General features: G+C 40.3%; 1 protein-coding gene and 1 long non-coding RNA gene across 51 annotated transcripts in view; one reads left to right on the forward strand and one right to left on the reverse strand.

The window, feature by feature from the left end:
• The first annotated feature begins 2,749 nt into the window (after positions 1-2,749).
• CD44 (CD44 molecule (Indian blood group)) overlaps positions 2,750-24,509 on the forward strand; it is a 56,201-nt gene continuing 34,441 nt past the window's right edge. For 47 of the 50 annotated variants that reach the window (XM_050975770.1, XM_050975771.1, XM_050975776.1 and 44 more), the window contains exons 1-3: positions 2,752-2,945; positions 21,763-21,928; positions 24,256-24,392. In XM_050975770.1, coding sequence (XP_050831727.1) covers positions 2,879-2,945; positions 21,763-21,928; positions 24,256-24,392 — 370 coding nt within the window. In that variant the 5' untranslated portion in view covers positions 2,752-2,878. Of the gene's footprint in view, positions 2,946-21,762; positions 21,929-24,255; positions 24,393-24,509 lie in introns of all 50 variants that reach the window. The other 3 variants (XM_050975820.1, XM_050975819.1, XM_050975777.1) reach the window with 2 other exon arrangements.
• Positions 5,167-7,902, reverse strand: LOC127059727 (uncharacterized). Its single transcript, XR_007777824.1, has 2 exons — positions 7,195-7,902; positions 5,167-5,423 (listed from the first exon to the last, which is right to left on the reverse strand). It is a non-coding gene; the product is annotated as an uncharacterized LOC127059727 (long non-coding RNA).

Consider the following 24,509-nt stretch of genomic DNA (forward strand, 5'->3'; position numbering starts at 1 on the left):
TTTTGAAAACTTAATTCATTAATAATTGTAAAAATTTTTCATGCCAGTAGTTTAGCCTCTTGTTGCCAAAGAAGTAAGCAAATTCCAGATCCCATATATTTAACTGTACTGACAGGCTAAAAAGTGAGGCTCTGCTGCATTTCTTCAGCTGAAGGTTTGCTTCAGGATTTTTCTGCTCCTATGTAATTAGGTTTTCCCAAATGAAAGGAGAAGTTTACATATTTCTCACAAAGAAATCCCCCAAACAAAACCAAAACAAACCCCCAAACCCAACAGCTTTTCCAGAGTCGTACGCCTGCTTTGACTATATTTTCTGAGCAGCATTATGCCCTGCAGCCAGGCTAAATTTGGACTGCTGGATACCTGAGACTGACACAAGCTGACCATGTTTGTGTGGGAAAGCAGGAATTTTTTTGTGTCATTTTTTGTTGGAATGCACATGTGTGTTCTAGGCTGCCATGTAGGCAGGCTGATCGCACGAGGAATGGCCAAACTCTCATGTCACATACAAACAGCTCTTAAACTGTTTTTGTGATTTCTCACAAGAAATGATGTCATGCTATCAATTATTTTTCCTGTGCAGATCTGTCTTTTCCTTTTGCATTAGGTCCTAGCACCTCCATTCCCGTGGTGTAAATGTGTCTAATCTTAGTCCAGTTTTTCAGGTCAGCAACCAAGAGAGTCTTTCCAAAGCAGAATACCACCCACCCTTGCTGAACACATGCAGGAGTATTGGAAAGACTGAGATGAATAACAAGTAATATTTTGGTACCTAGAAAACAACCTTTTCATATTCAGGTGTCAGAAGGGCTAGAATTAGAAACTTTAGACCATGAAGAGACCAGGAATTTCCACTCCTAGTTATCTAAAACTCTGCCTCTATCCCTAAAATGGATGTTATTCTCCCTGTACCTGTGCCAAACAAAACTTTTTATTTTTTTAAATTTTGTATCATTATGAATGAAACAGGGTATTAATGAAGAGGCAATTTATGTTAATCAAAAATAGGAATCAAAATTTCCTGAATTTTAATTAAATGTTTAAATATTCTGTTTCATCCAGAGGACGTGAATTGGAGAAAAGGATATACTTAGTAAATTTAAAGCATTCATTAACTGTGTGCCAACATTTTGAAATCCCACTAAACTTTATTCATGGATTTTGAAGCCAAAACATTTATAGATATAAATGCACAGGATTTTACAGAACTATTTCTATTTCCACTTTAGACAATGAGTTGTATAGTAGATTACTTTTTAATTGCTTTTAAAGTAATTCCTTAAAAAAAAAAGTTGTATATTTACTAAAGAAAATGTGTTTTATCCATAATTTCAAAGTTGCTAGCTTCATAATGAAAAGATTCACTATGTTTAAAGGAATGGTTTTTACTTTAACTTTGTCCCATCAGATATTCTAGACCTGTAGGAAAAGCCTGTTGGAACCTGTTGCTAAAAATTTGTCTGGTTGAGGAAAGGATAGCCAGCCACCTCTAAGTCAAATGGCAAAAAAAGGGCAAAGTCCTGAAAACCTCTTTGTGTGACCTTCTTGTGCCTGTGGCTGGAGACTTGTCTGTACTTTTCCATTGTTTGTGTTAAGGGAGATTAAATTAATGAGAAACTTCTTTCAAGTGGGAAGATTGACAAAATGGTAATCTGATCTAGGACTATTCATTCCAGATTTGGCAAGGGAAACTGAAATCTGGGCATTTCTGGCTGTTGTTAAAGGTGAGATTTGCTGGCTTGGGTGATCCCTGACCAACCCCTCATCCCACGGCACAGGAACCACTGTTCCAGTTCTCCAGCTCTAAAGAGAAGCCAGTGCATGGAGACACCAGGGGAAATCTCCAAGGCACACCAGAGACAAGGCTTTTGCTCATCTACAGAGACCTTGGGGTTTTCACCAAGGGTTTCATGAAGAGCTAAATAAAACCACACACTGCAATGAACATGTGTCCCTCAGGAGCTGAGACCTTGTCTGAACCTCAAAGATCTGGTACCTTTTCATCCTGTGTCTCTGCTTTCTGAATCAGGGATAGGAGGAAAAATTCCTTCTGTACCTCATGCCATCAATAGAATAAAGTATCAGCCCTAGTCCTCAGTATCACTCACTTCTGGCACTGCCATTATTCACTACTTTTGCTCATTCATTCATTTTGCTCATTCTTCTTGGAGCAGCCTGTGCAGGGACATCAAGGAGTGATGTAGAGTGGGCTGTGGGAAACAGAACAGCCTCGACTTACCTCCTGCATGATGTTATCCTCCAGCAGTGAGCTAAAACATTGCAGAAAGCCTCACTGCAGAGCAGGCATTTTACTTGCTCTTAACTGAACCACACTAAGAGAAAATGGTGAGATAGGAATAAATATGCAAAACATTTTTGGGAAATGTCTAGGCTGTTATAGATGCTTCACCAGGGTTTAGAAACTCTAGTGCTTTTATGTTCACTTCTTTTGCAATAATGAAAAGATTTTAAAATGCAGGATGAAAAGCTTATAACAAGCAGTGCTTTTCTGAGAGAACTCTAGAGAGATTACACAAATTTTCCTACAAGCACACTAAGTATAACTTCTGACTAGACTAGTGTAAGAAGAGAAGGTTTAGTGGCTCTTTAAAACTCAAGTGTGCCTGCTTAGTCAGTCCTAGCTCTCCTTCCACTCCCCCTTCTTCTGCTGCTGGGTAACTTTTGTTGCAATATGGGTGTGACTTTTGATGGAGCTTCCCCCTCCCAGTTATGTCATTACTTCAGTTCCTTTGAATCTGAATAAAAAGTGCAGCAAACTTCAGACTCATTGACTGCAGGCTTAGCAAGCGTCGGGGCTTTTCTTCTTTCTGCAGCTTGCAAGGATCTTTGGATTTTGCACAACAATTCCAAGAAAACAATGGCCAACTTCTCCTTCTGGACAGTTTTTGGATTATGTTTGCTGAAGCTCTGTCTAGCAGAAACAGGTAAGGTTTTTATGAATGAAAAGGCTTATGATTGCTAAGTTAATGCTTCAGACAGCAAGTGTGCTTCTGCTACATAGCTAACAGCTTTCCTGCATCTATAAACTTTTGTTATTTCAAGCGTTATCAGAGATGTTTTAGAAGTGTAATCTCAGTTGTGCTGGTCTGTACAATCACGGGGAGCTGCATGTTGCTTGTAAAGGGCAATTCCAAACCTGTAAAAACTGAATTGCAGAACATTAAAGAATGAAGTTTAAAGCAGGAACAGAACCACACTAGGGAATTCCCAGTGGCTCTGGTGAAGCTCAGTTTGACAATGTGACTCCAAACGCAGTTTGCTCTCCCAGCTCCCTTTCGGACTGCAGAAAAGGGGGGGGGTGGTGGAAGGAAGGGGGTGAGCCCCCCCAGCTTACAGCTGCATTCTGGAGTTTACATCAGCTAACCTACAGCTGAAACAAGCTGCATCTGGGCACAGCCTTGCTGAACAGGAGAAAAACTGCAGGGATCTCTGCTGAAATTGGGAGAGCTTTTGTGCCAGGCGTGCTTGCTTCTGACTTTCTAAGGTCTCTTCGGGGCTGACTGACGAGCTTTTGGGACAAAGGGGGTTGGAAGTGACAAAGTTCAGTTGTGTATCACTTACCTTCCTGCCACTTGGTTATCTGCTTCAAATATTTGTATTTAAAAATCTAAGGGTAATACAGAGGAAAAAATAAAAAATCCAAAGTGACAAAAAGCTTTTGAAATTTTACATGGTTCAGGCTCAACCATGTTTTAGGGGAATGACCATACTTTTAGCAGACTCTCACTGTGACTGCAACTGCCTCCAGGCATTTTGTGGTTAGGGATAACAGTTGTGCTTCTATATTGTTTTTGTACTCATCAGTTCCAGAGTCTAACAAAATGCATTTTTCATGGCCATTGTCACCCAAGGGCTGTGTGTGTGTCTGTGTGTGTATAGTAAATATGTGTCTCATTTGCTTGAGCAGCAGGGGATAGTTCTGTTAATGGTTGCAGCTCTGCCAGGCTGGGAATGGGTGTGTCATGGGGAACAAGTTCCCAGTGCTTCTGTGAGAGCTGAAGCAGCTTTCCTCATAGCTTTTCTTTCTAAAATCGTGTGTCCAATGTACCAAAATGCTCTTGCTAAGACCAGGTTTATAGACAAAGCCTTAAGAGAAAGGGCAGGGCTTCTGTAGGCAAGTAAGGTGTGTCTAAGATGTGTTTAAATCCTTGGCTTGGTCCACGTCTGTGCACTGTATAAATATCACAACTGCTCGGCTGATTTTTACTTCTGTGGAGTGTCCTGGAGTGTCCTAGAGAGCAGGGTCTGCACTGACTCTGGGAGCTGTGTGTTTTTACAGTGAGACAGAAAGCCCCATTATTGAGCCCTCAGCATTGTTACAAAAAGTGTGTCAAACTTCACATATGCCCTCCAGGGAAGTTTCTTTAGTGGCTTAGTAAGGTATTAGAATATAGCTACAGTATATTTGAGTTGGTATACAGTACATTCCAGCATGACTTTGTAGTCGGTAATGATTTGAAAACAGCAGTTGATGGTTTTGTTTTCTATTTTTAGCCAGTGATTTTGCTGTGTATCATAGACTGATTCCCCAATTGCTGGTGGGAAACTCCTGAACTGGAATTTTGATCCTTTTAGTACAGAATTTTATGGAATGAAAGAGGACCATGTTGCTCTTAATGTGATTTCAGAAGGAAAAATGAGATACAGAGAAAGCTGAAAAACTTACTCATCCTGATTTCTGTGGTGTTGTGACTATGCTGTCACTGATATGTGTCTCACTCTTGGTGTTGACATGACTTGTCTAAGGAGTCTGGATCCCAGAGTATATAGATGCTGACATCTTGGTTAATGATGTTTTCAGAGGAATTTTCTCCTGCAAGCATGATGTATTTGTAGAAATATTTTTCTCAAAGTTTTCCTTGATTAACGCAAAACCAATCCAAGAATTTTGACCCCCAAATTTGGAAGAAACTGAAAGAGAAGTAGTAGTGGTAAGGCTGAAATGGAAAGAGGGAGAATGAGTCTGCCCGTGGGAGGAAGGAGCTTGCCTGTTAGCACTGGAGAGGTTGCCAGAGCCCCATTCCAAGGTAGGGCTCTGAGACAGGGCTCCTGCAGCTGCTGGTAGCTCACAAAGGAAGAGACCTGCCTGCCCCTTGGTTTGCATATCTGTCCTGTAAATTTGTAAATAAAGCAGTTTGAAGAAGCTCTTTGTGCTAGTTTATTTTCACTCAGTCCTTCCAGTGTGTATCTTGGCAGTTTCCCAAAGCTGCAAAGTAACCAGACTTTATTAAGAGTTCACTTGAACTTTCCATCATTGTTTGGTGGAAGGGTTGCGGAGCTGTCCTGGAAACGCTCGCACACACAGACCCAGCAAAGCGTGGCAGGGGATTGTTTTGCAGTCTTTGGAGAAATGTTTGAAGATTCTTTAGGTGCTGGTGTTCACCACAATGAAGAGCCATTACCTTGAAAATAGGAAGTCAGAGAAAGGCTTAATGAGGACAGATAGCATCGTACAATTGAGGAAGAACTTTTTCAAGTAAATGCTTTTAAAACCACTGGTAGCCCTAGCCAAGGTTAAACTAAATGTTCATCCATATGTGGTCTGTCTTTCTTTCCAGAAGAGTTCCCATGACTTTTATAGTGATATAAAAGTCATATTATAGTGTGAATATTGCAGGTATTCATCTATCACCTAGACATGCATGAGGTTTGACTGTATCAAGAATGTGCCAGGAGTTGGAGACATCGTGACATGCTGATAGACAGATAAACACCAGAGAGAATCATGAGCTCATCATTACTCCTAAAATACCTGTTGAAAAGATGTGATAATATTTGATAATACTAGTTCTGAATGTAGTTGATAAGGAGACAGTAAATCAGTCAAGGAATTTAGAAGCTTTTAATATTCCAAATGCTGTAAAAAGGCTTCTCCATCTGCTTTCTGGTCCCCTTGCATCACATTTTTGTTCCAGAACTAAGGGGTAAGTGCTTGAAAATACAGTCAAAATGGAAGATGAGAATTCTCCCCTTCATATATCACTGTTTGGTCTTTTATTTTAAAGAGAATAATATGTGAGAGAGCAAGGGGAGGAGTTCTGCAAAACTCACCTCTAAAATTGGTTTCTCCAGGACCAAGGCTAAGTGTATATAGTTATTTGTGAAATATAACTTCACAGAGAGGGTAATTGTGAAACAAACATGACCCATCACAGTAATCTTGCTTACTTTGAAAACAATGCAACATTGCACTGAACAGTTAATGGTGTTTGAAACACATCATATTTTAGAATCAGCTGGCATCTGGGAGCATGCTGATTCAATTTGTCAGCATTTAACTGAATTCTTAAAATAGAGAAATGGAAACTTCCAACTTGCTAGAAAGCAGAGCACATCCACAGCCTAGTTTGGCCTTTGCCTTTACCTGTCAGGGTTTCTGTGTGATGAACCTGGTGGTTTGGACCATTCTCTGTGTGTTACCCACGACCGTGGGCAGGAAGCCAGTTTGGTGTAGCTGCTGGTCATTTTCCAGGAGTCCATCATCTCTTAACAGACAGCCATCTCTCCCTCCCAGAGAGGTAATAATAATTTCAAAGCTATCAGACACTGTAATTATCAGTGGCCATGATGGGTGCTGCTAATAGCAGTGGCAGAGAGGATTGTGTCAGGGCCGTGTTTATCGTTTCCTCCCCGCAGTAATATCAGTAGCAGCTGGCTGTGATTTCCCTCCCTCGCCGCAGCTGCCGGAGCTGCCCCCGCCCTAGAACATCCTATGAATGAGTCTGCAGGCAGTAATGTGCAGTGGCAACTGAGGAAAAGAGGGGTTTTCCTTGGAGAATCTTTCCAGTCAGACAGAAAGTTCAGCTAATTGCAACTTAAAGTTCAAACCTCTGTGACTGTTTCCTGCCTAACGAAACCTGCAGTCATTTTTTGAGTCTGTGCTTTCAATTAAGAACATAATTGAACTTTCTTTTGTAAGCACTGGCTTTGGGACTTTCCAGTTCCTCTACATGACAACACTGGCAACTTTATATAATGCAGCTGTCTTATTTTGGTATAATAACCTTCAATTCTCAAATTGTGAAACGTTAGAAAAAACCCACCCCAAACAACAAAAAACCTTAAAAGGAGTTGAAGAATAATCTTCAGTTTTAGCTGTTAAAAACATGAAAGCACAAGCAGGGTATGCTAATTCAAAGTAAAAATCACAGAGAAGACCTGAATTCTACTTACATTTGGAGTTTGAAAATACTTTGCTTCACGCTTTTTTTTCCCTCTCTTTTCTGTTGATGATTGATGTAGCTTAGTAGCTGGAAACTCTAAGAGACTGTGTTGTGTCTTATAAAAACAAAAAAAAAAAAAGAAAAAACGCCAGACATGCCCCAGCTGTGTTAAAACTTCATCTCTCTGCTGATTATGCTGTTCCAAAAGCAGTGTGAGAGGGTTGTAAAAGGGATTGCCAGGGCACATACTGTCAGCTGCCTAGGAAAAGGGCAGTAGCCTGCAATCCTCAACTTCACAATTAATGTTTTACTAAGTACCTGCTTTCATAAATAAGATGCTGCCTCTGAACGAACGTGTAATAGTAAAAAAAACCTGCCACGGCATAGCTTTTGTTAATTATGTATGTCTCACAGTGACAGCGTGTTAGCAAAACAGGTTCTCAGAAGTACATTTCCCTAGGGGGCTTTTTTATTGTTATTTTTGTTAATGGATAGGTGTCTGTAAAGAAGCAGGGTGTGGTGTGTGTGGGTAGCTGTAATGAATAGTTTCTTGCAGATTTCCCATACAGAAGCGAGAGGTTAGCTCAGTGGATGCTCTGTGGGCACCCGGACCCCTGTGAGCAGATGCGAGGCGGCAAGCAGGCTGCTGGCCAAACTGCTGTGTGAAATTGAGCAGCAGCCCTGGGCTGGCAGCCTCTCCGCGGGAGCTCGGCTTCCCAGCAGGGATGGGATGGTGCCAGGGCAGCGGGGCTGCGGCGCTGGCAGGGAGCGCTCGGAGCGCCCATGCCCGCTGGAAGCGGGGGAGATTGAGATTGGTATTGAGCTCTAAACTTTTAAACTCCTCTTTTTCCACAATGTAACCAAATCATTTTATAGCCTGCTGAGAAGAGATACTTGGTGGTTCCAGCTCATACTGAGTGGGCACAGCTAAGGTTTTAGAGAAGCACTTATCCCTTGACAATTCTTGTATTAAAAAATGGAGCGGGCTGGGAGCGCTCCTCCCGCAGCCTGGCCATGCGGGGCTTCGGCCCTGCTGGCTCTGATGGGAGCGCTTCACCTGCTCCTCGCCATCGGCCACCTTCCATCTCAAAGTGTCCCTGTCACGGAATGAGGGACTGACGCAGTATGTCACTGCTAAGGACAGCCAGCTCCATCCTGGGATGGGATGGTGCCAGGGCAGCGAGGTTGCGGCGCTGGCAGGGAGCGCTCGGAGCGCCCATGCCCGCTGGCAGCAGGCGGAGCGGGCTGGGAGCGCTCCTCCCGCAGCCTGGCCATGCGGGGCTTCGGCCCTGCTGGCTCTGATGGGAGCGCTTCACCTGCTCTTTGCCATCGGCCACCTCCCATCTCAGTGTCCCTGTCGCGGGATGAGGGACTGACACAGTATGTCGCTGCTAAGGACAGCCAGCTCCATCCTGGCGCTCTGGATAAAGGCACTGCACAAGGAAGATGGAGTAGTTTCCCGGGCAGGTTCAAGGGAAAGTAGTATTTGCCAGTTAGAAAGAAACGTGATCCATTCATGATGGAGACACTGAGGGTGTGCCCTGAACGCATCTTTCACTCACTTCCTTATTGTTCCTCCTCCTGCTTGATTAGGTGTCCTTCATTATTTACTCGTCCTTTCCCTTTTCCATCATTTACACAGGTGTGTAAATGTTGAAAAAAAAAGCTTATTTTTCTAATGAGTTTTCATATTTATAAATGTAGGCTTTTGTTCTCTGTTCTCATATGTTGTTTATACATAAATTTGACATATAGGAACCCTTAGAACATGGAAGTGAAATAGTACATATTTTCTTTTAATCAATTTCACCAGTAGCAGTGCTGTAAAAATCAGATAAAACTTTATTGCTCCAACAGTTTTATCCTGTTTACTTGTGTGTTTGCTATCTTTATATGCACTGAGGACTGGCAGCTTTTTAGAGTTCAATAGCAATTGTTTCCTGTTAGACAACAGCAAATGCAAAGTAGAGTTTCCTTAAATGCTTTCCTTCCATGCTTATCTTCTTATGATTAGTGATGTTTGAAGCTGTTTGCCAAGTGAGAACTGACTTACATCTTTTGCCCTGCTGTCAGAATGAGCACTTCTTTAGGTTCAAGAACTCGAAAATTTATTTAATACTTAGCTGAAGAATAGCTTCTTAAATTTAGTCCTTTTGCTCCTGTTTGAAGCAATACCTCCTAGTGATAAATATCAACTGTCTTATTGAGACTTTGGAGGTATTCCTACTTAAAGCTTGATGCTCTGGGAAAGGCTGTAAGGTGGAGTGTCCAGGGACTTTGGGAGATTGGTATTAACAAAATACCACTCTTCCATTGCACTATTCAGAGTAACTTTGTCTTGTGAGGAGCACAATCTGTCCTAGCACAGAAAATAAAAATGCCCTCCTTGAGATTGGCATTGAGCTCTAAACTTTTAAACTCCTCTTTTTCCACAATGTAACCAAATCATTTTATAGCCTGCTGAGAAGAGATACTTGGTGGTTCCAGCTCATACTGAGTGGGCACAGCTAAGGTTTTAGAGAAGCACTTATCCCCTTGACAATTCTTGCATTAAAAGCAGGAACTGCCAGACACTTTGAGCATGTGAGACACATTCCCATGGTGACTGCCTAGAGAAAAGTTTCTTTCCTGCATTTGTGGCTTGCCTCAGTAAAACCCTGGATCCATTTTCTCCCTGTTGTGGTAGAGAATATTGCAGAGCACTTCTAAGAGTGTCTATGATGATTTTTGTGTCTTGTGACATTTCTACAAGATCAGTTCTATTCACTCTTTTTTTTCTTTTTTTTTTTTTTTTCTCTCCTCCTTTTATTCTTATGGCTTAATTTCCTGGCTGCTTTTTGGGTGGGAAGGGATTACAGTAGTTTTGTTTATTTTCTCAGCATACTCTTGACCTGCCAAGTCTCACACATTATCCACTAGTGATACTGTTTGTGCTCACACTGGACAGAGCACAGCATGATCTCTTTTTTTAGAGCAGTGAAGCAAGGGCAATCTTGGAGCATCACAGAAGAGTAAGATCAGCACAGTTGTTCAGGTCATTTTCAAGGGCATCTCCAGGCATATACACTAGACAGTGTTTTCTGTCTCTGTGGGTTCATGTGGGTTAGAAGATGCCCAGTTGTCCAGTTTTCCAGGAGGAGACATATCCTGTGAGCAGGAGATTTTTGAGACCAATGACTAAATCAGAATTTGCTTTCCCATATTGCTTTGATGGGAGCTTATTTTAATTCAGGTAGTACATATAACAAGTTTGTGTTTCCTTCTGGAGCTGGAGATCACTTTTCTTCTCCTTTTATATTTTTTAACAATCCTATTACTTATGTATAAGCCAAGGGGACCAGACCTATTGTACATTGGTGCTGCTAAAATAATATATTGCATAAAGAATAGTGCAAGACTGGTAAGATGTTTCTACAGTGCCCTTAAAGAACAGTAGAATTTCTATCCAAAATTTTGTATTTGCAAATTAATAGACTCTTTAATTAACTTATTTTGCTGAGAAAATAAGGAAAAACTAAAAAAGCTCTCTATATCTAACTAGGCTACCCTTCAAAATAAAATGTTATTTGCTTCAATTGCTTCTGTGTTATGACAAACCCCTTAAAAATGTAGCCCAGCACTGAAAGTCTTAGGCCCAGCAAGGTTTATATCCATTAATAACCTACAAAAGTATTTATTGGTAACATTTACTTGAAACACATCCACATCTTCAAAGCTCGAGGCAGACATTTGTAACAAAAACAGGTGGTCTCCCCTCAGAATATCCTACAGTACCTTAAACATTCAAGCATTTCAACACCAGCACATGTCTGAGATGTATTCCTTCTGTTTTTCATCTGCTTGATTCTTCTGACTATTGTAGAAGAATTCTTGAAGCAGATTTGCTGTCTTAGGCTTTCTCAATGTATCACTTCGGAAATAGATGGTGTCTCTGTTGAAATTTTGTTCTGGTTTTTTTTTTTTTCCCTTCCATTGCACAGAGTTTACGTAAATATTACAACATTTGGTCAAGAAGGAGTTATCTGGTGGATTTCATCAACACCTTCAGCAGAGCTGGAGTCAGGCTGAATGTATTTAAATTACCCTAGAACTTCAAATCTGAAGTCTAGGTATAGTAGTATTTAACAGAGAAATAATACTCCCAACTAGTGAGAAAGAAGTGAACTGACAAACTGCTGCCAGCAGAAAATACTGATTTGTAATTTTTGTAGCCCATGGGAAGTCAGTGTTTTTATTCCCACTTCACAGGTAGGACAACAGAGAGACAGAAATGTAGCTGTAAATAGAACATCTTCTCCAAAGTCCAGCTCCTTGTCCCATTAACAAGACCAGTGTCTCTTTAGCCTCAGTTTCAGAAAGCAGGTATCATTTCACATCCAGGGCTATTCCAGATGAAAGAAGCATTATGATTAATTGTAAGAAAATCGTTCTTGTGCAATTATTATTCTACTGGGTAGGAAGTGAACAAGAACATGGAGGACCAGAGCATTCTCTGAAAACTGTTACCGTAAAAATGGGAAACTCTCTTCAGTTACTGTTTGGCAATCGGTCACTGAGTCTGGTTGTGCAATCCTTCTTCAGCCAAAAAATATGTGTGAGAAAATACCCCTTATGAGTAAGAGTAAGTGTTTTCCTAATTTTTGAAACACCCACATTGATGCCTTAAGTTATATCTTTCATATTTTGCAGATTCTGTACTGCATTAGTATATAACTCTGAACTTCATATGAAGTGTTCGCAAGTTCTCCTCACAGTTCTGTCAGACAAAACAATCCTTTTCCAGCCTGAGAACCAAGGGCACCATTGCAGCTTCAGGCCCCAAAAGCATAAACAACATCAAACTGAGGAGAGCAATCTGGGAGGATGGGACTTCATGACCTGAAGCTGTAATTGGACAATTAACCCCAACATGTAAATGGACCAAAACTTATAAAAGTGTGAAAACTCATGACCTGTTGTTCATCTTGGGTGCAGCCACAGCTGGGCTCTTGTTGTGCCCAAGGTGTATCCTTTGAAGGCCTTTTAATAAATACCTACTTCATTCCTTTAACACTGTCTAGCCTCTCTTCTAGGTAGCCTCTCAAGGCATCAATACAACCAACTTAAAATTTCTTAACAGTATTAGTCTTCTGTCTGACTTTATTACTCATAGTGCTCAGGTCATGCCATTTTATCAACACAGTCACAGTCACATCACAGTTGACTCACAGGAATTGCAAGGCAATGTATTGACACCTTTTTTCCACCCCTGATGTGATACAAATATATCCACAGTGATAGTCATGGCAACATGACTAATTGAAATATATCTTTTACTTTTTAACTTACTGGGTTTGGTATCTTGAATTGATTTCTATATTGGGAATAGCCCGATACCTCCCACCCTTCCGGAGAAAGTAGTTCTATGAGTCAGGTCAATCAGCAGTTTGTTACAGCAAGGTGTGTCTAAGACACGTTTTTAGGCTGTTCAAGGAAGACAAGAGGATCTATGCACAATGATTGGTAGCAAATCACCTGGAAAAGTGGTTTCTCACTGCATCAGCTACTTCTGCTGTATCTAAGACATCACAGAACCACACTATGGCTTGGGTTGGAAGGGACTTTAAAAATTACCTCAGTCCAACCCCTGCCATGGGCAGAGATGCCACCCTCTAAATGAGGTTGCTCAGGGCTCCATCTAGCCTGGTTATGAATGCTTCCAGGGGTGGAGCTTCTCTGGGCAGCCTTTTCCAGTGCCTCCCACCCTCACAATACGGAACTCGTTCCTAACATAAAATCTAAATATTTTCTCTTTTAGTTTAAAACTGTTCCCCTTGTTCTATCACCATCTGCCTGTGCAAAAACTCTCCCTCTTTAAAAAAATAATCCTTTAAGTACTGCAAGGCTGCAGTGAAGCCTCCTTAGTGCCTTCTCTTCTCTGGGTTGAAGAACCCCAGGTTTCTCAGCCTCTCTTTGTAGGAGGTGTGCTCCAGCCCTCCAGTCATTTTCATGGCCCTCATCTGGACTTGCTCTGAAAGGTCCATGTCCTTATGTTGGGGACCCCAGAGCTGGATGCAGTGCTCCAGGTGGGGTCTTACAAGGGCAGAGTAGAGGGAAATAATCACTTCTTTGCCCTGCTGGCCACGTTCCCTTGCATGCAGCTCAGGATGCTGTTGGTGTTTTGGGCTTGGAGCACACACAGGTGGCTCATGTTCAGCTTTTCATCCATGACAAATCCCAAGTTCTTCTCATCAGGACTGCTTTCAATGAGTTTTTCTCCTAGCCTGTACTCTTATGCCCTGGGTGGATGCTTTGTCTAGTGCTCTTGATAAACCATTTAATGAATTTTGCTTCAAGTAATGTCCTTGGTGGGAGTAAAAGTATTGTGGTGATTTATTAATTAGTAACTGTCTCAACTTTTGTATTTATTAAGATAGCAAATTCCCAAACTGATGTTTGAATTGACTCTTGCTCAAAATGAATCCAGTGTCATAGAACTCACTGTATCTGAGCTGAGGTCTGCCACTGTATCATTTACCATTCAAATGTGGATTCTGCTCTGGATCTTCTTGTAAAATCCAGCTATATCTCATGAAAACAAATTACTAGAGTCAGTGAGCATCACAACAAAATCACTGGCTTCACAATGATTGCAGCACTTTTGGGGAACAATGATGCTTCACTATTTGAGGATGATTACATTCACGCTATAGTGTATTGCCTTTATGTATCTCTACTGCCTAAATACATGTAGAATTTAATGTAGTATTTGAAATCACAGAATATCAAGGCCACACTGCCAGTGCCTCTTTCCCATTCTTCCCTCAAGCAAGAGAATCTTCATGACTGTCATGAAATTTTAAATTTAAATCAACTTTTTTTTTAATAGGAAAAATATCACTCTTCCCACCACATTTGTGATAGCAACAGCATTGTGTACATCTTAATATTTATTGCACACTCTAGTTGTTAAATGTGCCTTTTTATGAAACCAGTTCAAAAAGATTCATAACTAAGACAAGAAGAATTATTAAAGAAATTTAACTGCTTATGTAGCTTTGTGTATGAATAACCTGCATACATCTTAGGAAAGTTACTTGCTACTCAGCATTTTCAGTAGGAATCTCAAGATTCTTGAAACCCTAGTATATGTGTGGATAGAGCCACAAAGACTCCAGAAAATGGAAATATTTTGCCACCAAAAATTCCAGGAGGAGTTGCCTGCTGGCCTAGGCAATCTGGTTACAGGCTATGGGATCCCTGTCATTCTTGTATTAGGGGAAAAACAAAGGGAGTAGTGGATGTGAAAATATTCTCTTCGGAAAAACAAAGGGAATAGTGGAGGTGAAAATGTTCTCTTCCATCATCAGAAGCTTGCATAAGAACTTTTCCTTTGACTTCTGCAGATCATGTCCTACATTGTGAGGCATATTCTGAGCAGCCTTCCTTTCTTTGGTATATCTACCAGAGTCATGTTATCTTTGTTTTAACTGGCTGGTTTTCAGAGCTTTGGAAAATATTCCTGAGTTTCCTTTCTTTGATGGGACGAGTGACAGAGCAGGGAATAGGAGTAAGGTCCTTTGGGCTCCAGGCTGGGGATCTGTCTGATGAGTCTCTGTGTGTATGTGTGTGTCAACTGCTTTTATCCCAAATAACTAAATCAGTCTAACAGTGAAAATCAGACTCCAGCTACTGTTCTCCAGCTTTGTTGCATGTGTTTCTTCACGTGGGCTGCATGGAACTGATCCCAAGTGATTCTCCTCACAGCCCTTGTTACTCAGCCTGTGGGGTTAGACTGCTCACTGTACAGCCTGGAGCTCTCCTTGTATCGGCAGTGTTGATTTTGTTTCCATCATTTCGAGGGGGGCATATCAGATAACTAATTGCACACTATGATATCACTGCCTGCAATTTCTCCCCCGAGGTGCTGCGCAGCTGTACCATGTTCTGCTGGAGTCTGAAAGCTTTCAGCTCCCTATTGGGTGAGACTATTACAAAAAGACTAATATTAATGTCAGCAGCAAGGAGGTTTATCATAAGTGATGACACAGTATAGGCTCACTCAGGATGTTTACCAGGGCAACAGTTGCCACGTAGATAAAGAATGATTGGAAGATGCATTAGCAGATTCTTTTCTTCCTACAGCAACTGCTGAGGACTGAAGCATATTTCTTGTACTTACTTGCATTTTGAGTGACTCTGAGAATGCTTGATTTATTAATAGCACTACCCCCACACCCATTGTTTTAAAGTAGTAGCCAGGAGAGCTGTCAGTTAAGAGACTGGAGAATTTGGTCTGTCAGCAAACAGAAACAGAGACAGTGTCTGCAATGATCAGTAGGCAGAGTCATTCAGAAAAACAATTTAGAAGAAAGCCAGCAGCTTGAGCTTTGTCTTGCATCCCATTTCCAGAGTGCACTCTCAGAAGTGAGACAGAAATGCAAGGAATACTTGCTCACTTTTGTTGGAGAAAGGAGAACCTCCCACAGCACTGTACCCCACTCTGGCCCCTGTGCATGTGTCCAGCCACATTTCTTTTTTGCTGCAGAGATCCACGTCAGCCCACTTGGACCTCAAGGTTAGCATGGCTGTCTCATGACTTTTCAAGCAGTTAGCAGCACACAGGAAAGTGGGAAAGCTACACTCTAATTTGCTTTTTTAGACTGAATTACTAGGTACTGAAATATAACTGGGTAGTAGGAGCAGCTTAGGCACAACTTCAAAGAAAGTTCTGACTTTACACCTTTGGATCTATGGAGAGTCATCTCCACTTTCTTGTCACCACACCCAACTACTAAGAATACGTTGTCTCTATTTATAGCAGGAGCACCTTGCAAACATGCAGGTAAATCCCTTTTAAAGTGTTTTCCTGGACGTTGCTGTCTTTCAAAAGCCAGGTGTGCAGAGAATTTTTCCCTCCCTGAATATCACATATCTACTAGGGTTACAATAATGTGGGGGTTTTCTCTCCCATTACAATTTTCAAGGCTTAGAACATTTTTCTATGCCAAACTGAAATGAAAATATGACATTTTTAAAATCTCTGAGGGAAACATTTTTCTGGGTTCCTTAAACCATCTACATGTATTGCAGCCATGTAAACATTTAAACCTAACTTTCTTAAGTGATTTTTCTTTTTTTATTTTGTGCAAATGAATTATTTGAATTCCAGAATTAAGGGTAATTTCAAACTGAAAAACAAACTCCTTATTTTGCTTTATTTAAGTGTCCACGAGGTATACTTTGTAAACCAAAAATAGGGTTTATTGCCACTAAATCTGGAAATGTATTTCCTATAAATCATTGTAGGTTTCACAGCTTGGCAATACTCCAAGGAAAGTATTTAATCAGACAACTCCCAAGACTTACATTCGCTGTCACTATTTGGAAGAGCCTTGCTTGTGGTGCAGGTGGTCTATTTCTAGATTTGTTTCTCTGCCTTCTTTGGAGAATGTTGGTTAGGAGAACCAGAGTATCATGACTGGAGGACCACAAAACCAGCCACACTTAATGATGATGTGTGTGGCTTGATCCTTGGCACTTTTGTGTTGGGATGGTAAAGGACTGCCCGCTTCATTCACGTGGATCTTGCAAATTCAACGTCTGAATTTTGATCAGTGTGTAGTCATCCCAGTTTTGAGTGCTATTTTCCCAGCACAGTTTTCCTTTCCTCATCACCCCCGAGGGATTCAAGTATAGGTGTGTTTTAATGATGTCGACACGTGTCTATTAGTGACTGTGGCTGGGATTAATGAATCATTTTACATAACCTAGCAAACAGCTATCCAGTGGCTTTCATCACTGACTTGGGCTTTAGTCCAACTTCTGACATAAAGGTAAAAGCCTCCGCATCCTGTTACAGTTGCCTGGGCTGCATGTTGCTTGAGTGAAGTTTTTTACTGATAGACTATAAAAAAGGTAGAATGCTCAGCAAATAATGCTTTCCAGGTCCATGTGTGTTGAAGTGTATTTGGTAATCCCTGAACAATATTTTTTGTACATTTTAAGTTCTCACAGATGTCAAAATGGCAGTAATCAGACTTACATAATATATACATTGACAAAATGTTTTGGATCCTGAAATGTTTTATGAACCTATCCCTTATGAAATTTTGCATTCAGAGGCCATTTCCTCCAGTCAGAAATAAAATATGCATTCTTATTTAGCCATGAAGTAGTTTTTTTGAGAAGCAATTAGAAAACCAGGCATAACTAGAGATGGGTCTGAACTGAGAGACAAGATCTGGATTGTCTAGATCTCCTCTAGATTTTAGGACTCATATGGCCCAATTCATAGATTTGCCTGGAGAGGAATAGTAATGACTAGGATTTTATTTTAAATATATTTTAATCTGTTTCCAGTGTGTTATTTTTTGCTACTTCATTACTAGCATGCATTTAAAGCAGGTGATAATATTCATAATGTAGGTATCAGTGCTAAGCTGGTGGTTGCTCCTGTTCAGAAGTGTCAGTACAAAATTCAATAATCTGTGATTATAAGGAAACAATTACACATGTACGTCTGCCTAGAGCTAGGAATCAGTTTAATAAATCTAGAACCAAGTTCTTACAGTAAATGAAAATCCTGTATCTATTAAAACAAAGAGAATGAAAACTGTATGCACTGTCAAACCTCCAGTTCTGTCCCTGTTGTCAGGCCCCAGTTTAGCACATCCTGGTGAGCTATCAATCATCTTGAACCACAAACTGAAAAGGAAAATCCCCACCAAAACATCCCCCTAACGTTTCCTGGTTGCCATGCAATTCAGCCTGTGGTTTTACCAAGAAGTCTGTTAGCACGTACAAGTCTTACGCTTGCTTTCGCTCCGCTGGGCTGGGTGTTCGCAGATCTTCCACTTGGTTTGCTTTCATGTATCTCTGCACTTACTAAAAGAACTGCTGCTTTTTGTTTCTTTTTTTTTTTCCCCTCCAATAAAAGGCAGTGCCCATCTTGAGAATGAAACCCCCAGGTGGTGTCTTGAAAACAATGAAAACTGGGGAGTAGTGCATGAGGCATCCATACTATATACCAAAAATCTTCATGGAAAATTAATTCCAGTGGGAAGAGTTAGCGTGAGTCAGTGTTACTCATTATACATAAGGGTTGCAGAATCAGGGTGGAAATGGAAATTGCACCTGGTTTCTTACAGTGACAGTTTCTAACAAGCCTCTCCTATTAATTATCAGGGTGTAACTCACACTTCTCTGACAGGACAATGCTCTTTATTCTGTGTGAGGTGATCCCACCCCACCAGTGGGCTCTAGCTAGCCAATTGTCTGGGGAACCAAAGTTAGTGATTTTGGCTGACAAGTATTCATTGAATCTGGTTTAAATATGTGAATGAGGAGAGGAGAGAAAGGTTTGCATGCAGCTGCTTGAGAGAGGGCACCAGAAATCCCAGCAAGGACGGGGAGAAATGTGGAAGTTTATGCTTTCCATCTTCTTAAAGCTCAGCACAGACAGGAGCACTCCATGGCTTTGGTTTGTGTCACCCAGTCTCATGCTCTGGGTGAGATTAATGATTATAACAATTCAGATGTATTTCGTACCATTTGCGTTCTTCAAGGGCTATTATTAAACAGCTGTAGCAAATCATGTGAATGAAGGAAAAGAGGAAGGATTGTGTCCTGTCAGGCCCCAAAGCCAGACAGCTCTAGGAGGGGAAGGAGGGAAAGTTTACGTGCTGTTGGTGATTTCACAGTGAGTCCACTCTGAGTCAGGCCCTTTGAAGCTTCAAAAATGTTGAAAGGATCAGCAATAGTTTGTCATGCAGAATGAGTTTTACATTGCCTTGGCTCTTGGAACACAATAAAAATCCATCTTTTGCATAAGTGTGTTACAGCCAGCTAAGTGACATCATTATAAAATTAATGGATTTGACCTTCCTGCCCTATGGGAAAAGGTGAAATATGTGTTTTGATTTGAGTTTTCAGTCATGTTTCTTCTTTAATTTAAAAATTACTCTATAAGCCTCAGCATGGGGAAAAAAGTTAGGGTATTAATTTAGTTTAGATCCTATCATTTGTTTTTGATATGGTATTTATTGGTGTGGTTAGAATTTTTTATGTTAATTCAGTTAAGGGTCCCCATTGTATGAATGTTAAAATCTGAGACTATACAGTAAAAATGCTGCATTCCCTGATAGCTCTGGGTTTGTGTTTTGTCATTTTTTAAAATGTGGTAATTACTGCCTTCAAAGAGTAGATTCTGAATTTACACAATTTGCTTAAACTGTGAAATTCCATGTGAGTTTTGATCCTCAGAAATTCCATACTGCTTTGGTTCTTTTTCTGTGCTCAGCTCTTCATGAACAGAGTGTCTCTGCTGCAGCAGTGGTACTTTTGGAGTAGTAGGCGTAGCAGATATCATCAAAGTGAAGACAAAGATGCTGTCTCAGCATTACTTTAGGGCACAGTGCCAGCAGATTGGATGGCCTCAAACCCAGTTTTGAGAACTGGATTGCCACATTTTTGCCTGGGGTTTCCTGGACACCCACGTGATCTCCTCATGCTGCACTAGCCAGGCTGCCTGGGAGCTTTGCTGGGCTTTTTTTGCAGCTGGGCAGCACACGTGCAGTCAGCCTGGGACCTCCCAGCAGTGTCCTGGTGTGCAGGTCTACTCAGGCTGAGCATTTCCATGGAAAATGAACACATGTGTAGGCATGCAGCCCACAGGTAGTTCCATTAAGCCTATCTGTGTAACTTTTTAAATCAGCAGAACTCTAAGTTATTGACTCTCTAAGCGGAATTCTGACTATGAGTGAATATCAGAGTGGTAATAGAGCATAAATTGTGTGTTTAAAACCAGGAATGGGCTGAGGTTTGATGATAGCTAAATCAACTCACTCTAAACAAAAGCAAACTTCACTTTATAATTCAGTGAATCTAGGATTAACTGCAATCAAATGGAACCCAAAGCAAGTGTATGTGCTACCTGCTTTCACAGCAAAAGCTTTTTAGAAATTAGCCTAGAATTATCAGAAAATATGTTGATGCTCCAAGAAAACTTATCTCTAAAATCACTGAGCTTGTTTCTTTTAAGTAATCAAGTATAACTTTGTGATCTTATCCCTATATTTAACATTGTCTTGGGTCTCACAGAGTATGTTTAGGAAGAGAGAATCAAGAAGGGGAAACTAAAGAAAAAGTTTTCTTGTCTAGGTCATTTATGCTTAATACAGCTACTGCCTGGACAACTTCCAAAACATTATCAGGCTTTGAATATGAAATATTTAGAACCAAAGTAGAAGTCACTTGCATGGCAGATGTGAGAGCAGCTCCATCCTAGAAGTAGTCAAGGAGTGGTAGAAGTGCCTTGTGTTTTTGATTGGCATATGACAACAAAATATTAAAAATACAAAAAACTATAATCAACAAGACTGTTTAACAGCTCTGAAATACTAATTGATTTTGTCTAAATTAATTTTTTTTTGTCAGCCAATATACTGGGGAAGGTAGGATTGTTGGAGAAGAGTTTTTTTCCCGTTCATTTTGTGGGAAGGCTATCCAAGTAAGAATAATGATTAATTCTGTTGCCTATGGTGCAAGCATTCAAGACTGGATGCACAGATTTTGAGCTCCTTTGGACAAGCAAGCATCAATGCTATTGGACTCTACCTATGCTGTGAATAGTGGCTGTCCTCTCATGCATGACCCAGCTTGCCTTTAATCTGGCATTTTATCTCCTTGAGTGTTTCCTGTGAGCTATGGAAAGGAAAGTTCCTTGAGGTTTACACTGAGTAGATACCCTGTACACAGAATAACATTGATTTATGAATGGACAAAAGTAATTAAAGAAAGAGTGCATGCCTTGAATATTATAATTTGCTTTCACATTTATGCTACAGAACAAAATAGACTGTCAAGCAAAAATCACCTTAGGAAAGTTGCTCATTATGTATATTGTGTCAATGCAAATGTACATGAAGTGCATTTTGTGTCTTTTATAAAAACTGTTTTTATATGTCATCTTTTTTTTTTTTTTTCAAATAGACAGTAAGGACACAGCCTTTTAACATTGGAGAAGATCGGTCTATTTTTCCCTTTCTTGCACATGGAACTTCCATTAAAATTAAGATAAAAATGAGTCATGCTCCTCTTTGCACTGGAAATAATAGCTACTGCTATGAAGTGTGCTTTGCAGTTGTCATTCTAGTCTGGAGTTACAACAGCTTTTTTTCTGTTGAGGGAAAGATGGGGCAGAAGCACAATTAATTCACATTGCTTTGAAGTGTCCTGTTATTTCCCCATTTCTCTAGGCACATGATTATTCTTATTTGTATTGACGTTATTATCATTAACCCTTTCTTCTGCACATTAGTGTTAATGGTACATTAATTGTCCTAGATATCCTACAAAAACATGTTGTATTGCTATTTTTGGGAAGGCAGCGGGCTTGGTTCATGCCTCAGGCCAAAGAGGGAAAGGATGAGAAAGGTGATTGAAAGTGGCAGTGCTGCTTTTTCTGAATGAAAAGTACCTGCTACTTCTTGTGGGTTTGCTTTGAAAGCATTATTCTTGAAAAGAAACAATTTCCAGGTCTTCAGCCAAGCATTAGGAATACATTTTTAACATTCTCTTTCTTTTCTTTTGGTAACAGAATTCAATGTAAGTTGCAGATATGGAGGAGTTTTTCATGTTGAAAAAAATGGTCGCTACAGTCTCACACGGTCTGAAGCAGTTGAACTCTGCAGAGCTCTCAACAGTACCTTGGCAACACTAGAGCAGCTGAAGAAAGCTCATGAGCTTGGATTTGAAACTTGCAGGTAAAGAAACTCTTGAAAGCATAGTATGTCATGACACCACTGATGTAGTAATTACATTTGGCTTGTTGTAGGTGCTATGATTAGCTAAATAAGTTATATTCTATAATGAACAAAACATCTTTGTGCATGTGTATGCTTGCTCTGAGTCCAGTAATAAGTAAGTCCTTAGTGCATATAGTTTTTACCATTTATTTTTTTAAAGAAATCACAATCTCACCCAGATAAAATATAAAGATAACAAAAGATTGTCAGCATGATCAGCTAATTAGGAAGATGTTCAGATCCTAGTGTGTCATTGAACAATTGCTAGCATAAGGATGTGGACAGTAAAGACCCAGTGTGAGGTCAAAGGCTGAGGAGGGTGTATGCAGTGTATGGAACTCAGTCTTGCCAAGGAACAGTAAAAAGCAGCAGGAGGTAATGTGAGGGGTGAGCTCTTGACATCCCAGTGAAAAAATGGCCCCAGCACTAGTGCATTCTTGTAATCTGTGAATGGAGATGTTTCAGATGACAGCTACAGTAATTATTAAAAGTCCCAAAACCACGTTGTCAAGTGACCTAATTACCTGCTGTAATTAATGATGTATAGGGCAACAAATGTGGATGATACAGACTCCCTAATTTCTCAAAAAATAACTAGACCAAGAGACTAGAAGTTACAGAAAACTTTTAATTAAAAAAAAATAGGTGAATAAAAATATATGAGGCTGAACAATCACAATTTTCTCAGTGTTTCCTCACAGCAGAGGTGCTTCATCCCTCTGATCAACTTCATGACCCTCCTCTGGGCTCCAAAAGGTCCCTGTCCTTCTTGTGATGGGGACCCCAGAGCTGGACACAGCACTTCAGCTGGGGTCTCAGCAAAAGAGAGCAGAGAGGGGGAATCTCCTCCCTTGACCTGCTGCCCACGCTGCTTGGGACACAGCCCAGGATGCGTTTGGCTCTCTGGGCTGCAAGCAGGCACTGCTGGCTTGTGCCCTCTCATCCTAAATAATGTGTAGGGGTAGAGATTTCTATGCAAGCAATTAGGAGTATTCTAAACTATGGAAAGTATTTTCTAAAGCTAAAATATGAAAGCAATTGAAAGAAGAAGGATTTTTTTTTTCCCCAGGGGCAAGATGTAATTTTTAATTAATGTTACGATTCCCTAATTCACAATTTACCAGAGGACAGATTTGGACATGTAAGCCATGCAGACAGGATTTCTTCCTCCCTTCCTTCTGGCCAACCCTCCCACCCTATTAATTTCATTTGTTGATCCTGTGCTAGAAGTATTCCTTGTCAGTAAGCTTTAGCTCTTATTAAATGTGATTAGGAGAGGGAAAATATGCTGCATATAGCCATCCAAATGTGTGTGAATAAGATGAATCAACAGAACATAACACAAGTAGGTCAATATTGGTTTGTAAAGTGTCAGCATTATAAGCTTAATTGGGAGCGTGAGTAAAGTAATTTATAATTCCACCTACAAGAGTTTCAGAATTGCACGTATCTGCACATTGGACGTGAAACTCAAATGATGTTCCCAGATAAAAAACTGCAAAGCTGTGACATTTACTCCTCCCTGATAAATCATTACTTTCAAGAAGTAAAGCAAAACCCAAACAAAACTGCAGTTCTTGTTACCATTCTATCACATTTCCAGTTAAATACATTGGAATCAATCAGGTGTTACAGGATTGCAAAACAGTAATAATGTGTTTTACCTTATGTAACCACAGTTTTGACTGAATTATGTGAGCTCTGTGCACAATAATCACACTGTTCAACTGAAAGATATAGTAAGAATTTGTGGATGAATGATTCTTGTATTTGAATTTTTTACTAGGCCATTGGTTTTTGCAGATAATGATGTGCATTGCAATCATTCTTTAAACTTTCTCAGGTACCATAACTTGAGCCCCCAACGTTTCTGTGTGAAATGTTTCAGTGTGTTATGTCAAAGCAATGAACATGTGGATCCCTAAAGAATGGGAATTCAGTGTCAGGTAATACAAACTCACACTGAACAAAAAGTGCACTCACCTCCCTCACTTTCACTCCCTTGCTCTGGATCCGATCACCCTAGCTAGCTAATAAGATGCATATTTAATTTAAATGGATTTAGGTCTAGAAATTAAACACAAAATGATGTTGAGTGATGGGAGACTGATGCAGCTGCGTGTGACAAAGGAACACTCAAATGAAAAAGAAACAAAAAAGCATCAAAACAGTATCAACAAATGCATGCACCTTTAAAAAATAATGGCTTCTTTGTAGCTTCTTAATGTTTGAGGTGACATCTGCTATAGTAAGTAATATGGTTTATTCACCTCTGTTCTTCACAGGTATGGTTTCGTGGTGGGGCATATTGTTATCCCACGGATCAATCCCTATCATCTTTGTGCAGCAAATAAGACTGGCATTTACAGACTTCCAGCAAATACAACTGCTCGGTATGATGCATACTGTTACAATGCAACAGGTAAGGAGATGATTTTATGATGCAGTCTAGAAACAGGTTAACTAAAAATAACATATGTAATCTCCTATTTAAGGCACTGGGATGAGGGTTTATATAACGAACATAGCCTGGTTTTCA

This window comes from Serinus canaria, chromosome 5 (genome assembly GCF_022539315.1).
Source record: "Serinus canaria isolate serCan28SL12 chromosome 5, serCan2020, whole genome shotgun sequence".
NCBI classification, from domain to species: Eukaryota; Metazoa; Chordata; class Aves; order Passeriformes; family Fringillidae; genus Serinus; species Serinus canaria.